At 37.6% G+C, this 17,999-nt stretch overlaps 1 protein-coding gene across 1 annotated transcript in view; it reads left to right on the top strand.

Moving 5' to 3' along the window:
* Positions 1-17,999, top strand: part of LOC137503008 (uncharacterized) — a 52,800-nt gene that overhangs the window by 23,914 nt on the left and 10,887 nt on the right. Inside the window, exon 4 of the mRNA XM_068230348.1 lies at positions 16,009-16,091. Coding sequence (XP_068086449.1) covers positions 16,009-16,091 — 83 coding nt within the window. The remainder of the gene's footprint in view (positions 1-16,008; positions 16,092-17,999) is intronic.

The raw sequence follows: 17,999 nt of genomic DNA, 5'->3' as shown, positions 1-17,999 counted from the left end.
GGTGATACCATGTTTTCAGTATCATTTTCAAATTCAGGAGGTCGAAATACATAAAGATCGCCTACATTTTCAAAAAAAGTTTTTGTGACCTTAAAATTTGTAGACACAAGTTGCAGGTGATATACATGCTTACTGTGAGCATTCACTTACATACTACACACATTAAATATGTTGGAAGATGGTCCGCCTAGTCAATACTATTCATTTATTTACCTTTTACCTTAACATCTAGTACATGTTTCGAGAATATAATGCATTCTCTTCCTCAGCTAGTAGATTAAAATTCATTATACAATAAGACCTGACTAAAATACGGGGGCCCCCATTAAAATTCAAATCAATGAGTATGACAATGTGACATTTAAAAATTTTGGATAGTACAAACATAGAATTAAAACCCCATTTTGTCAAGTACAAATTAAAAACACAATATAGTCTAATTAATGTCTAATTAAATACAACGTCTTGTGATGATATGAATTCACAGTGTCCTTGAGGTTGCCTTGCGTACTTCAAAAATGTTGAGTTAAGGATGAATAAAATTGCATTAGAACTTGAAGTCTTGCCGATATCCACCGTTAATGGGTGTTAAAATGATGGCTATTAAAATTAAAATATTGGACACAGCGTCGTATAATGATGTGAAATTACGGTGTACTAGGAATTATAATACTATCTTGCGTAGTTCAATTGGATTTGTACAAGAATAAATGAAGTTGCGTTAAAACTTGGAGTCCTGCCATTATCTTCGGTTGATAGATGTATTATGCAGCCAGGTTGAAGATAGGTTAAAATGGTCTATAAAAAGGAAATGGATTGAAAATTAACAAAAGGCTCCGACATGAACAAATGAGAATACAACGGGGTAAAAATATTAAACCTTACCACGTTGTATTCTCATTTGTTCATGTCGGAGCCTTTTGTTAATTTTCAATCCATTTCCTTTTTATAGACCATTTTAACCTATCTTCAACCTGGCTGCATAATACATCTATCAACCGAAGATAATGGCAGGACTCCAAGTTTTAACGCAACTTCATTTATTCTTGTACAAATCCAATTGAACTACGCAAGATAGTATTATAATTCCTAGTACACCGTAATTTCACATCATTATACGACGCTGTGTCCAATATTTTAATTTTAATAGCCATCATTTTAACACCCATTAACGGTGGATATCGGCAAGACTTCAAGTTCTAATGCAATTTTATTCATCCTTAACTCAACATTTTTGAAGTACGCAAGGCAACCTCAAGGACACTGTGAATTCATATCATCACAAGACGTTGTATTTAATTAGACATTAATTAGACTATATTGTGTTTTTAATTTGTACTTGACAAAATGGGATTTTAATTCTATGTTTGTACTATCCAAAATTTTTAAATGTCACATTGTCATACTCATTGATTTGAATTTTAATGGGGGCCCCCGTATTTTAGTCAGGTCTTATTGTATAATGAATTTTAATCTACTAGCTGAGGAAGAGAATGCATTATATTCTCGAAACATGTACTAGATGTTAAGGTAAAAGGTAAATAAATGAATAGTATTGACTAGGCGGACCATCTTCCAACATATTTATTGTTACTAAGTCAATACGGATCCAATCCCGACCATCATGGTCAAGATTATTAATAATACTACACACATTGTAGCCATCTTGTGCCAAGTGAAAGAACATTCTTATTTTTTCTAATTTGGTATGTGGTGTTACTAGCCTGTTATGACGTATAATATTACTTAAACTTGCAATGAATAAATAAGCCCTTCGAGAGAGATCTTGCCTTTCTGTTTCATACGTGGTAAGGGGCAGTGTTTGTGAGTAGGCCTTGTATGTTCACCGTTACTCACCTGAACATTTGCTACATGAATTAATCTGTCACTACCAGGATACACATTTCATCATTGCCATCCTCCACTGCATAGCGTGTGTGTTGTCTTCCTTCAGTATGACTATGTTGCTATGGGGTATTTAATTGCCCATTTATTGAGATATTAAGTTGACGATCTCTTTCAGGAGTTCTGGGTTAGCTGCTGAATATATAGCCATCTGGGTGATGGAAGAGGAAGTACAATCATGATCAGGGAGTGTAGTAATTGGCTCTCCTGTAAGGAAATGGGATGTAGTTAGATAGGAAGTGTTATAAGGGTCATCAATTAACTTTAGTGAGGGGATGTGAGTATGTGTTGTAAGAGTGGTCCATTCCCTGTTGGTGAAACAGGTGGTTTATCAGACTCTTGACAGCTGCTCCCAGATTCCACCAAAGTGTGGTGCTGCAGGAGGGATGAAATGCCATGTCAGTCCCATGCCTGAAGTTGCCGTGAAGAGTTGTTTTTCTCAGGGTTGTTTTGCAGAAAGGCCTTGATTTCTTTAGCTGCTCCGAAGAAGTTTTTGCCATTATCGGTGTAAATGTTCAGGGGTTGACCTCTATGAGAACTCAGTCAACAAAGAGAGGCGAGAAATGTAGTTGTGGTGATATCAGATATCATGTCTGTGTAGAGAGACTTGGTAGGTAGTCTGGTCTTGTTCTATCTCACACCAGTTTTTGTGAGAATTGGGCCAGCATAGTCTATTCTAGTGTTAAGGAATGGGTACGTCAGGGTTACATGCACCCTTGGTGTATATCCCATTAATTGTTCAGAAGTATCTGCATCCAACTGAGAACACTTGATACGTGCATGAGTGTGGCTTCGTTACCATCCCCCTTCGTGATAGGATCCAAAACTTCTCTCAGAGATGTGATTAAGGGTTGAGTGCCAGGATGAAGTAGTTGAAGGTGTTCCGCCATCATAATTAGATTTGTGAGATGATGATGTGGATACGGAATGATATATTGTTTCCACCCCACTAGAAATAGAATATTGTGCAGTCTTCCACCGACAAGAAGACTGTCTTCTTGATCTGTGATTGAGTTTATATACTTAATATGAGTTGATGGTTTCCTGCACAATATCAGTGTAACATTTGAGTGCAGAGTTCAACTCCAATATGAATAATAGGCTTGAATTTCACTCCGTGGGTTGTTTACAACAATCTGAGGTAATTAGTAAACAATATGCATCTTCTCTTTGTACGTTTTTTAATCTTAAAACTTCTGTTATGAATAGATCATCATGCATGGCTGTAAGAAGCATCAGTGTCTTTTTTGATCTGGGAGATTAATTTGAACAACATGTTTTCATTTTGGTCTACTCGAGGGATCTTGATTCAGCGATCCAGGACCATGCCAGGAAATGGTATTGTTGATGATTATTTGCATTTTTAGTTGTCTGGACACTAAGTCAACAGGTTTCTCCTGGGATAGCACATGGTGCCACTCATTTGTATCTTTAGCAAGTTCAAGCTGAGAGCCTTTAATGTTTTCTTTAGTAGTCTTGTCTAGAGAAAGTCTCCACAAATCTTAGACGTTGAAGAGAGAGTTTCTTAGCTGTACTACCTTGCCTTTTACACAGGTATACATTTTTGTCACTGGAATTTCTTTGCTAAATGATTTGACATACACAGATAAGTGCTATTTGTTGAACCTGCAATCAGATGATTATAGAGAAGAGATGTCCTCGAATGGAAGGCCCAAAATGGTGGATGTGGTTGAGGCTTATACCATTGTCAGTCTTGACCAAAGCGTTGAAATTAACAAGTGTTTTTGTTTTTCAACTTGACTGCTTTGTGACAGACTGATGTGGAATTTAAAAGTGATTTTCTTGCAGCGAGGGTTTCACATTCATTTCTTTCATGTGGTCCAGTGATTCAAATTCTCACATGAATTTAATATATTCCTGGCAAAACTTCTCATTTTCTTTCAGTCTTTTTTTTTCCTAAGGACAGAACATGCTGACTTGCCATTTGTATAGATCTACCCTGTTTCAAAGTACTTCTTAATAGGGAGTTGTACAGTGTATCTTCCTGACGTGTCTGTCATCATGTGTTGCTGGAAGTCTGCTTCACACTTTTTTCTGTTGGTGTAGCAAGCAAGTCACCATAGGCATAGTTTTTATCTTCCTTTCTTGTTTGTAGATAGCCACAACAGACTATATTTTAACATTGTCAACTCACCTCCTCCATATTTGTTATTTACCGCTGCATTTGACATGCTCACACTACCACAGTTACAGGACTAGAGTCAGGCGATTACCTGTCAAATACGGATGACATCATAGTTTTTAGACTGCACACTGCACTCTTTCTGGATGGTCTCAGCGATTCTAGTGCCATGTGTCATGTCTTTCCCTGTACCTCCCCTCTTCAACTGGTCTATATAAGTAGTTCTCTTTGCCTGCTACCTCGAGGCATTCTTTGGCTGTTGGGGAGAGGGCCACATCATTGTGTTATGCTGGTGTAAATTTTCACACTCATATGGAACTCATTCTTAGGCAATAAGTTATTGTAAACTGCACTTGATTCTTAATTGGTTGTATTCGATTATGTATGTTAAGGAAGCAGCTGTATGTCTAATTCCTTTGTTTGGGACACTTTTGGAATTTATTTGAAAATGAACATTTTGTCAGTTCTCTCGAAAACTACTGGTATTAAACATTTTTTACATTCTGCAACTGCATAATAGTCTTATCTTGAACTTGTTTACATTTGCACTTTCTAGTCGGGTTAGTCTTGCTATATGCCTGCACTTTTTAATTGAAAATGCTGATCTATAATTCATTCTCCTATTCGTTCTTTTCTACAATTATTTCCTAATGTTTCTTATTTCTCATTGTACAGTTGGTGTGGAAACGTCTGTTCTGTTTAATGAATCTAATTGTAAATGTTAGTGTCACTCTGACTGATCGTTGTAATATTTCCTTTGTGGTTTGTTGTGAAATACCTTTCAATATTTTTTGTGCTGTATTATTTGTAACTTGTTGTCTCTTGTGTTTCAGTACACCTGAAGTAGCCAATTCTTGTTCATTCACTAGTGTCCTTATATTTTCCTGACTGCTTATACATTATTTATATCTTCCCCCTGTGTACCATCCATGGTATACCCCTCATTGGCCAGCACTTGCATATGACTCTTTGACGATCATCTTTTATCTTTCGTAAGTTATTATACTAGCCAGTCCATCACAGATTTATCTCAGTTTTGTGTTTTGTAGAACTGGTTAGGTTTCATGAGTTTTCTGATCCATTATTAAATGCTGCATGAAAACTTGAGTTCATGGAAATAGGTCTGTTTAAGGAGTGTGGAAAATGGAATCATCTAGTGTCAAGTCTCTTGGAACATTCCAGGGGACAGGTGATGATCAGTTATTTTAGAAAGAACAATGCAGTCTTTGTTGTAATTATGGTTCTTTCTCAAAAGCTTGGTAGCCAGGGTGAAGTCAAATAATAATACTAGGTTATAAATTCCACCTGTTCAATATGTATTGAACAGGTACATTTCAATACATTTCAATACAATTAGTAACATGTAAAGCCAGGGTGAAGTCGGTGAAGAAATTGTCTTTAGTGACATTTCTCCCTGTTCCCTCAACATCCTTGACAAGTCTCAATACCACATTACATCCCTGGTTCACTTCACTCTGTCCGTTTACTGGTTTACTGTTGTAAACTTCAGTGGCACACACACAAGTTGTGTCCCAATCCGAGAGGAGCCATAGTGTTTTCCATATTTTCCTCTTGGTTTGGTAGATAAATACTGCCTAAAGGGGCAGTTTCCCCTAAAGTGAACCTTCTGTTCAACCACAGTAGTATTTTCGTATGGAACAAACACTTTAGGTAGTTGTGATGCAAAGTTGTCAAAGACGTTCCCCATTGCTCCTAACTTGTTATTACGTCTAAGGGCGGGTTTGTCTTCCTTGTTAACAAACCTTGGAACTGTTGAAGGGATATAGTAGCTTGAAGGATAAGACGACAATCTGCTTCACTTTATAATTCTTGAAGTAATAATAATAATAATAATAATAATAATAATAATAATAATAATAATAATAATAATAATAATAATTTCATGTGGGTATTTCTAGCCAAGTGAGCCCTTGCAAGACCGACCGTCTGATGAGGGTGGCTGGCATCTGCCATCTGAAGGTAATTGCATGTTATTGTGGTGGAGGATAATGTTATGTGTGGTGTGTGAGTTGCAGGGATGTTGGGAACAGCACAAACTCCCGGCTTGCGAGCCATTAGTATTAACCAATGAAGGTTAAAATCTCCAAGCTGGCCAGGAATCGAACCCGGGACCCTCTGAAGCGAAGGCCAGTATGCAGACCATTCAGCAACTGAGTCGGACAATTGTGGAAGTGATTTGCAAGCTGATTTTGTGGACTTGGCCACCAAAACCAAGCCTGTAAATATAGATAAGTGTGTGTCATTGTTGGTTGTGATTATTAGCAGTCAACAATAAAGGCGGATACTGCTGTGGTTACTAAATTGTGTAAATCGTACATACCTAAAACTGCTTCAAGCTCTATCAAAGAAATGGGCTTTTAAGATTTCCCTTTCTCTACAAAATCCCTCTCCATTTCACAATTTGCTTCCCATAAAGTGGTTTCCAGCATTGTACCAGTGACGAATAACTTCATTGCCAATGTTACGGAGATATCCGTGGTAGTTAGAGGTGAAAGAAGGTGCGGGCTGGAATAGGTTTCAACTACAAAATTAAAGTTAATTTAAAACTTTAACGAAGGTTATATTTTCTTTTCAAAATCAACCAATAACAGAGTATAACAGGTACCAAGTAGCAGATCAACAAATTAAGAAATTACAAATTACAGTTCATTACAAGATTTGGGCTTCGAGCCCCACAATCATAATCCTTAAGCTTTTAGCCAATTTTACCAAGGTACAAAATTGAACAAAGGGGCAGAAAACTCCATCATGCTAAGGAGCACTTGCTCCAAATTACAATGTTAAGCCTCCTAGAGGCACACAGAAATCGAATTTAGGAAAGAGCAGACCCGCTCTCAAAGTTCAAGCCTATCAGAGGCCACAACGAATTTCACTTCTATTTGCCCTCAAGGCGCACAAAGAAACAGGGGTATTTACTACCCAACCTACGGGGCCTTCGCAATGAAAATAAAACATCAGGTTAAGTTACTGGCCCAAAGTACAGAAAGGATTGGAGGCGTGAACATGCACTCCAAATACATATTTTAAAACCTAAATGGCTCTAGGCCGGTACACAGGGGCTAATCCCAAGCTAGGGAGGTGACCCGTATGAGAAAACTTTAATACTTTAAGGAAGCGTAAAAACGGTTATGAAAACGCAGTCACCTCAATTTCAAAATGAAGGGGAGCTCGAGAGTGTAAAGCACTCTCTATCCCCGCTTTACAGTTAAAGAGTTTTGTAGTTTTTACATAGACAGAAGAGGAATTTACATTTTAAAGTGGTAGGTTACATATTAAAGGTTTTGAACCTTCCCCGAGAGTTAAACTGCTGAGCTAGCACGAAATAAAGCTATCAAAATGCCATTACCTTGTTGAAGAACTGCTGTCTGAGGAACAAGGCGCTTCCCGCCCCCTGGTACATATTCACACACTGAGTTAGATGTTATACTAGTGGCCCCAGGACAAGAAAAACAGCAGTTTTTATACCCTCGTGAAAAATTCGAGACCTTTCAGGAATGAGTAGACACACCCTCTCTTTTATTGGATAGCTTAGAGCAACATATCCATATCGAAGAAGACATACATGATTGGCTGAAAGTTAATTAAAGAAATTCGGGATTGGCTAAGTTCAAACCTGGCGGAAGGAAGGATTAATATTGCCAACCCAAAGATAACAGAACAAAATATAGTAAAGACAAAACTTACAAATAAAAAATTTCTTCCAGAGAGTTCATTCCCTTGCACCAGAGTGCATTACCATAGTTTTTTTGTAGAGACATCTTTTAGAGCATGTCCACACTTCTTAATTAACGAAACAGAAGCAAATTGAAAACACACAGTGACATCTTCTGATAAACAATAGAGTTAGTTCGGTTTTTAAAGTTCAGGGTTTCTTCTGTAGAGTAAATTAAATTGGTGCAAGATTTGAACTTGTGTCGTAGAGGTGTACCGCCCGGTACAGCCATCATCTGGGAATCACCTGTTCTCTAAGGAGCATATTCGTGAGTTGTGTTGCAATTCTCATTATGTTATGCAATCTGTAATGCACATAATTGAAATTATGTTTGTCTCAAGTATTATAAGTACTGTATAACCTACTGAAATCTTGATGAGTTTATAGGCCTATAGATATAGATTGTTTATAATGTACCTAAATGAAGCACTAACATAGTTCATACTACAGCACAAGCCCGATTTCAGGTGACCTCGATTTATCATAAACCCGATTTAATGGAAGAAATTTCCAGTCTCAAAAATTATTCCTTAAAAGCAATGCAATTTTATGTTCTATTTAACATAATTTAAAATAGGGAAAAACTCGCATTTAGCAAGAGAAAATGTAAATTTTTAAAGATATTTCTTTCTATTCATTTTGGTTTTGCGACATTAATGACTTATGCAGATGACGCCATAAGCTTGCTAAGGACGATTTAAGGCAGAAGAGGAATTTAGAGCATGGGCACTTAGGGCTAAAGTGAGATGTCGGACTCTGATACACATCCAGCCGCAGCCTCTCTAGTTGAAGTGAAACCCCATTTTAATGATGATGTTATTACAACCTTTGATAATTCCTATATTAATCTGTGCAATATCCTACAGTTAAAATGAGACCCCTTCTGCTGATTCATCTGTTATTACAGGAAAATTCAGGCATGTTAGTTTTTATCCATTATCAATATGCATACACTCTACTCCAGCATTTTTATTGAATGCGATCGATCATCATCTGTATTGATTCATCACTAAATGCGAGTTATTCAATCTTGAGCGAGCCTAAGGTCTTCTAACAACTCCAACTGGTGTACTAAACATCGGGATAACATGGTTTTGTAGTAAGTGCAATGACAGCAGTTGCTAATTCCTTAGAAATGAAAGCTGAAATAAGATTGCTTAATTTTAATACTAAATACTGAAATAAAATAATAATGTGGTACTTCTACTCAAGATACAGCGGTATGCATAACTAATTTCAGAGGTTAGGTTATGTACCTCCATGTCTTGTTAAATTTCAGAAAGTCTCTTTCCATGTAGATTTATAGTAAGGATGTCATGATTATTCTACAGGGAAATGTTTGCCACAATCCACTGGATTGATGCCATTACAATTCTTGAGAATGAAATGGAATATTCATGTTCAGACTATTGGAATTAGAAAACAAGTGCTAACGAGTAAGACGGTTCTTGGAAAACACCGGCAAAAATATTTAAACAAACTGATTGCTGGTTCAAACCAATTTTAATTGTTTTTGTGGATGTTTGGTATCTTTCCCGACTTTTAGGAGAAAATATGTATAATGTTATAAGAATATCCTTAAACTGAAGCGGTTTGCATTCACGGACAAAAATGTGTCAAAATGAAGCAAAAACTGTAACTACAGTACATAGTGTAGGTAGATATCTCCTTTCATTGCTGGCATAGTGTAAATAATGTATGATGGTACAATATATGTTAATACAGACAAAGATCTCTGGACAAGGTTTGGTTCATACTGAAACCTGGATTTAAGATAAACCCCAATTTAAGGGTAAAAATCAAGTTCCTGTAAAAACGTTAAATAGGGGTTCTACTGTTTATGTTGAACATACCTTACATGTGATTGTCAATAGGGTTATTTTCTCCATTCTGTGCCATTCCAAGATATGTAAATTTCTTGTTGTACAGAGTCAACCTCATCTTGCAGTTAATTATCAGATACTTTGAGCTTGTTATTTCCTTCTCCCTTAAGAGAAACATGAACTTCATCATCAGTTTTTTTCGGGAACCAAAAGCAGGATCAGCCAATATCATAAGCTTCCTCTTCCTCTTCACATTCACTCACACTAACTTTATACAATATATTTTTTGTAGATTTCTCACATAACCATTGATGACAACCGTATCTGTGCACGGAAACAATGAATGGATTGTATTAAAACTTGGTAAGATGCTCAACGGAGACATCAAGACATCACCAAATTCCTGTAATCGCTACACAGTTGTCCACAGCATAACAAAATGAAAGAATTTGGACACTATTTGTATTGTTTGTACTAATGAAATGTTATCTTAATAGCTTGCATGTTTATATATTGCCACCAAACTACTCTGCACTCAATTAGTGAACATAGGTGGACTGTTTGTGTTGGCAACGCGTATATACTTCAGGCATTTTTGATGTGGCGGGATTTGTAACATGTCTGGCATATGACACAAAGTACAACAGGAGACTATATTTATTTTAAAACATCACTGTTCAAAAATCACGAGAATTACAAAAAGTAATTTATTCTTCTTGATATTGTTAAATATTAAAAATCTTTTTGAATTGAAAATCAACACTCACATATTTCTGCAGTATAAGTTTATAATACTTTGAAGACATTCTTCACTGTCCTTGGAAGGTATGGAACGTGGTTTAAGTAACACTGAAAGAAGAAGATATTAGTAGACAGGTTCGCTGGCCACAGCCACCACACTCCCCTGTGAGAGGCCTCCACCTTATGCAATGCGCTGACTAAGAGTATGTGCTTCCCCTCACATTACCTTACTTGGTGGGAGATTTAAAATATAGGGCTTGGCCAAGGGTGGAAGCTTAACCTAACAGGCACAGATTCGACTTGAGGCCTAACATCACAGGCCCTGGATTCAACCCTAGGCTTAACCTTACAAGGGTGTTAGCTTTACAGACTAAATTTGATGCCTAAGAGTGCTAGCTTAACCTAACTGCCAATGTGATTAGGTACAAGAGTGCTAGCTTAAGCTATCAGGCATGGATGTGATGCCCAGCTTAACCTTACAAGGGCATTACAGACTCGAGTTTGAGATTCAATCCCAAGCTTAACCTAACTGAACAAGATGAGCATGATCCAGGGGCTTTTGAATCTGATCTTGGAAGAAGATGGCAGCTACACACATTGTTTTAATAAGACTAGGGAAATGGTGAAAGGCTTAATACATCTGCTTAATGCATAGGGCCATAATGTTGAAAGGCAACCTTAGGTCATGGAGCTGAGCAATTGCAAAAGGGCAAAAGGACTAAAGGGAAGAAGGGTTAAATGGCTAAAAGACAGAAGGGCTAAATATCTAAAGGACTAAAGTGAAAAGTGCTGAAAGGCTAAAAGTTTAAAGGGCACAACGGCAGAAGAGCTATAGGGGATTGGCTATGGTCTAAGACTCAGAGCTTAACTTGGAACACGATGGTGGTATGAGACTAGTGAGATGGTGAAAGGTTTAATACATGTACATTATTCACAGGGATATACCTTCCTACAGCTATGGAAGGTCTTGAAGCCGAGAGGCTGCAGATTCTAAGTCGCTAGTGTGTGAGCTGATGCATAACATGCTGTTAGTTTTTAGTGTTTGGAACTCTAAATTTTTTATTGCACAATTTCGAGATTATAAATTTGAACTCTGGAGACTTATAGTAGTTTGATATTCTTGACATCACTCAGAGAATAAAACTTTGTGTTCAGAACGGAAAAAAGTATTTGCACTAAAAATGACTCAGAATGGAATCCAGGGCTCTTTCCTTTTTCACCCTGAGTATTGTGCGAAGAAAATGACTGCGCATTGAAAGAATGCATATAACCCTTTCACTCCGGTGTAGCGAGTTTGGTGGCGTGACCGTCTGGACGCAGGCAGCGGGTGGTTCACCGAGCCCACTGTACGGGATACTTGTCGCGCTCCACTTTCCAATCCGCAGTCGGCTCGTGATAGGCAGAGCTTAAAAGTATTTTATTTCATTTGTAATGCTCATTCGTTGAAATGCTTCTGATTATATTTATAGCACAGAAGAGTAATGTTACTCATGTTAAAATACAGCAGAAAGTAACATAACATTGTCCACTAAACATTTCAACCCGGTATTAGCAGCGTTGAACTTACATTTCTTCGGATTCAGGTTCTACTTTGTCCAATTTAGTTTTCTGCTCGGTGGTTCAGGCATTAGTCGAATCGTCGAATTAGCCGACCTTTCAGACGACAAAACGGTACCTGGAATAGGAAACATGCCTGACTTAAAAGGTGTGATTGAAGTCGTTCCGTCACCAGGACAAATCACTATCGTCATCTTCTTCAGAGTCACTCCCCAATATGGGCGAAAAAGTTTCCTCAGCAGTATATCCTCCTCTGTTATCAGGCCTTACACAATGTCAAAGCGATTGAAAGCTAAATTGAGAAGCACAAGCACACCAGCACAGAGGAGCAACTAGGCGCGAAGTGAGTAGCATACCGGACATATTGCTTTCCTCTTCGAACTGGTTACTCCTATAATCTGATTATCATAGCCATAACTATACATTCCCAAGACAGCTAAGAGAGACCTCCAAAAGCCGAACTTTCACAACAGTCTATCGTAGCTGAACGGAATACAGCCGAAAGACATAGGACTTCTACAGCAGTCGACCGGCTACAATGCACGGCTCCCTCCCGAATGCTACTGCAGTCAAGCGGAGTGGAACAGTTAATTCAATACACCGAATGTTTGATCTGCGAGAAATTAACAAATGCACACCGCGACCTTGAAATGAAATTTGGCGCTCTTTTCCTTGGACTCCTGACTATTATAATAACTAAATAATTGGGCATTAAATTCAAAATTACCCAACCTTCGAGCTACAAGAAATTAAATAAACCACTGACCCGACTAGGAATTGAACCAGTGGCTCCTTTGCTTGGGAAGGAAACAAACGTGCTAACTAAATGACTGTACATTAAAGGCTTGAGTGCTTAGTTGAAATGCTTCAAGTGTGGCTTGCTTTTGAGATGGGGACAATAATAATATTTGCTTCACATCTTACTAACTACACTTCAATATTTGAAAAGTTCGCAAATAATATTAATAATATTAATTATTACAATATTGAAGATCCAAGCTGCTTTCATGCTGAATACTCAACATACATGCACACAAATAAAGAAAAGACCAGAACTTTAACCGTCTGAGCTACTCAGCTTGGCAATTAATTTGCTAAGTTGCAAAGTGCTGAAATTGTAACCCCCGCTTCAAACAGTATTCGAAGATGCTGATGTGCCAAAACTTAGTCCTGTAAGTTTTCTTTTACGTGTCAGTAAATCTACCAACACGAGGCTAACGTATTTGAACACCTTCAAATACCATCAGGCTGAGGCAGAATCCAACCTGCCAAGTTGGGTTTAGAAGGCTAGCGCCTTAACCGTCTAAGCTACTAAGCCTGACAATTCAACTATTCAGTGCCAAAAACACACACTAACAATAAGTGCTCTTCCTGCGGTGGAGCAGCTCCTTTCAGACACACCCCCAATGGAGGTGAGCTGCAAGTAACATTTCAACCACATACCAGCCCTCCTGCCAGTCTGAAATTTCTGGCAGTACCGGGAATCGAACCCGGGCCCCCGAAGGGAACAGCTAATAACACTAACTGTTACACGACGGGAGCCGAGAAAGTAAACTCAAGTCCTCATACCCAGAGCTTTCAGCTGTTTTCAGGCAGTCCCCCAATGGAGGTGAGCTAACATTTTGACCACATACCAGCCCTCCTGCCAGTCTGAAATTTCTGGCAATACCGGGTATTGAACCCGGGCGCACGAGAACGGCAGCCAATAACATTTACTGTTACATTACAGAGGCGACACACTGGCAATGAATAAAATAATAGTGATAATAACTTGGAGGATCCAACCCACCTTTGTACTGAAAACTCTACATATATATCTTATAAGAAAAAAATTATCTAGTGCCGGAATTTAGTCCTGTTGGAGTTCGCATCTTATCAGAAATTGTCAAGAGTAAAGTCCTCGAACCAGCTGGGAATGACAAAATCTAGAAAATAAAAATCAGAAGATGAAATAAACTGTTACCTTTATGCGACATCACATCACTTGGTGTAGAATATTTTGTAAAATTGTAGTGGGAAAGCAAAGTGAAGTTGTGCTTTAAAGTAGAGCAGTATTAAAGCTGTAGAGTAAGAGCTAAGTAAGTAGAACGTCAATTACAAACTGCCTTTATCAGTTCTCAGTCTAGAAGATGTGATTAGTTGGAAACCAATCACAAATTTTCTTCAGATCTTCTTAAAATATCATGGTTCGAAACTGGTCTTGTGATGAGTTCTGAAAACTTGCTGGGCAGTGCTAGACTTGAAAATGTTAACGTTTTATGTCTGTTGCATGTTAGGCTCCTGACCAATGAGAGAAAAGGAACGGATCCCCATGTGGTCATGCAGCTATGAGCTTAAAGGCGACTTGCTCCAAGGTTATCTGATCGTGGCCTTCACCTCAGCTGTTACAAATAACCCTCTGACCGAATTAAATTAGGCTCTTGTGGCCATCGCAATTTTAACTCCAATTATGCCAAAATATACGGGTACAACATATTGTATATACTACTGTATAAATGGTACAGAAGTACTAAAAATGTAATATATTGATATATAGATGTCCTGTTGAATTAGAATAATTGGTTTGTAGAAATCCTATTTTTGGCATGAAAATCTCATTTTCAGGACAAATTGTTATGTAGAAATTTAAAGTGGAACTATCTGTAGATTTGTACAGTGCTTGTGCACTGTCATTATACATTATGAATGATTACGTTTTCTGAGCTGCCCAGCTATATTTCAGTTGTTAATTTTACTACTATGATTGGTTTTACAGTAAAATAATGTTAATCATTAAATTTACTTTTTGTTAGTTGATCATTTTTCACAGTGTCATCCAAATGTGTTTGATCCAATGCAATCTCTTCCCTTTGGAGTTAAATTGAGCCATGTACATTTCTCTATTCTCAGATACTTTTGATCCATGATTCCCATTTACAGCATATACCCTGCAATTTACTAGTGTTTTCTTACACTTCTCTGAGTGTTAGCTTCAAAATATTCCATGGGATTATTCTGGGCAACGGTTTAACATCAAACAGTGTACAATTCATTTCTTAATACAGATAGACCTGTGTTGACACTGGTCAGTTAAAGTTCATAGCACTATTGTGATAAATCTCTTTATTGATTGTTGTCTCTTTTTCTCTGTCCCTCAGTGGGTGAATTTCTTTGTTGTATCATGTTGTACTGAATGTTCACATTGTCAACAAATGTTACTTAATGTGAATTGTTTTGTCTGTTTTACACCGCCTTAAGTTAGGTTAGGATCAACTTGCATTAGCTTGGTCACCTCAAGAATTGTGTCTTTGGTGGTTTTAATTAGTGGGATGCTTATGAGCAGTTACTTCAGACAGTGCTACGAGAATATAAGCATAAACTTGGAAGCATGGTCTATCGTAATTACAATGCGAGTATTCTTGGTAGTTTACTTAAAGAGATACTGGATGTATGACATACAGAGAAACTGTAAAGGTGTAAGGGCTGACTCAATTCTAGAACCGAAGATCATCGGTAGGCAGCCCATCTTGACTTCAGTGGAGGAAAGCATGCTCTGCATGGAATTGTTGTCTTCCTTGATCTTGAAATGGCTTTCGACTGTGATCCCCACCATGTGATCTGGTCTTCACTAGTGACCATGGTGTACCAAGAAATGCTTATAATTTGGATCAAGATGCTATACACCAACAACTGAGGTTTTGTACGTTGCGCTATCAGCATCATGTAGAGCTTCTCAGTGAAACTTGTTTTTTTAAATAATATAAATTTTTTAAGGATGAGCTGTGGAATTATTAAAAAATTGTTATGGTATTGTAAATTGTATAATACTGCATTTTAGGAAAATGTCTTCTTCTCTTGTTAATTTGAAATTTAATGCTTGATTATAATGTATATTTGTGTACCATTTGCCACTGCGGTAGACACTCTTTTGCAAATAACGTGATTTTGATTTGATTTGATTTGATTGTTCCTTTCCATTCTTAAGTGTTTTCATTTTTAAATTGCGAGATAAATTAATTATACTCTTATTGTGTTAATATGAAATTTATTTTGCTGTTTGCTGTTTAGGCCTATGAATTTTTATTCCCTTACTTCTTCATTCTACTTTTGTTATTTCTTACTTTCAGCCTTCCAATGACATTAAGGAAAAAATATTCATAGAACAACATACAATATGTCAACTGATTCCATACATGAAAGAAGAAATAAGGTATGTACACCACAAACCCTATACAATATGGAATATGCTGTACCTATTTACAGTTGTGTTGAGTAGCGGATGTTTTATCTCCAAAAACTGGCCATCTTCATCAGTTTAATCCTTTCTTTAAGACATTACATTTAAACATGAATATCTTAAAATTCTATTGGATAAAATTTTCCAAAATGTTCATGAACTTTAATATCATATTTAATATCATATTTAATGTCCCTTCATGTAGTTTTATTAAATATATATATCTACAAGAAAATCTCTGATAGAGCTAGATATTTTTGAAGTGTATTTGTTTACAATACCTTTAAGCCAAACCAAACCAAAACCAAACCCCATGGCACTACAGCCCTGAAGGGCCTTGGCCTACCAAGTAACCGCTGCTCAGCCCGAAGGTCTGAAAATTACGAGCTGTCGTGGGGTCAGCACGACCAATCCTCTCGGCCATTATTCTTGGCTTTCTAGACCAGGGCTGCTGGTCTGTTGTATATCAGAGGTTTTAGATACTTCTGAGGGATTCAGTCAACTGGATCTTACACTATCTACTCCTTCCCACTTTTTTATATATTAACTCTGCTGCTGTGATATCCTGACTCTCATTTCAGCAGTCTACAAATGTTATCCAGGAACTTAAATGACTTATTTCAAAATGTCCAAGGGATTTGCCGTGTCAATTTGGTACTGAATTACATAAGAACAGGTTTTAAGATTCATAACATCTCACAATTGCTGATTTGTGGAAAGACACATATTTCTGAGCTTAAAAGTTTGTGATGAGGTTACCTTCCACTTGTGGAGAGACACATGGCTCTGAGCTAACCATTTAGTGCTGCAGTTTCCTTCCAATTGGAGAGTGTCCAGTGTCACATGGCCCAGAGCTGACTAATTTATTCCACTCCGCCATGGTCTTCATATTTATACACTTGATCAGGGTGAAAATAAATTGATTGATCTGATCGCTTGCTATCTATGATTGATATACGCAGAAATATGAATCGCAAAATTCCATTCAGCCTAGAATACACTGACTTGCTGGTAATCATAGAATTTCACTGGATATTCAAACTGTCACTCCTGATTAACACAGGTTATCCTTAAATTTTTCTTTTGTTAAGTTATTTTTTTTTTGTATATAATACGTTTAATCCAGTCGATAAAACACAAAATCCAGAAGCGTTCTGTCATTCAAACACTATTTTTTGAAAATAAGTCATTTATGTATATTGGACATAGGCCTTTGGGAAGAGAATTTGAACATATGTAGTTGAATGCTAGGATGTGCAAAATATCCATTTTGTCCTATTTATTACAATGGAATATTCACCAATCTGCAATTTATTCTGCTTCTTCAGTGTTTGTCCTGCCTGTTAGCAGTGTCCTGTGTTGTGGTACGTTGTCTCCAGTTAGATCGGTTTCTGGCCATGTCTGTATGTAGTCTCACAGCGTTTGGGTCGTTCTGCACTCTATCTGTCATTTGCTGTCTTGTGCATCCCTTGCGCCTCTTTCCACTGACTTCCTGTGTATATGCTGACTTTCACAATATATGGCCCCCTGCATGCAAGACTTGCACACACGGTTTTCCTCATTTGTTTCTGGATCGGTGCAACGCCTAAACATTTCGTAATAACATCATTTGAAATGTGATCCAGTCGTTATGCGAGCTTTCCCCCTAAGCATCTTCGTATCCATGGCGCTTAGTTGGCGTTCTACCTTCTCTGTAGCTGACCAGCATTTGTTGTGGTAGAAAACTACAGGATGGTTAATAGTTCGGTAGATCTTAGATTTGAGATTGTCCTTCATCCGACGGTCGCAAGGACACCCCTTGTCACTCTCCACTTCATCCAGGCTTTGTATAGCCTTAAGTTGACTCCATCAGTAAGTCGGCCATCATCGGAGATTGTCTAG

The sequence above is a fragment of the Anabrus simplex genome, chromosome 14 (genome assembly GCF_040414725.1).
Source record: "Anabrus simplex isolate iqAnaSimp1 chromosome 14, ASM4041472v1, whole genome shotgun sequence".
NCBI classification, from domain to species: Eukaryota; Metazoa; Arthropoda; class Insecta; order Orthoptera; family Tettigoniidae; genus Anabrus; species Anabrus simplex.
This window is presented reverse-complemented; position numbering and strand designations above follow the sequence as displayed.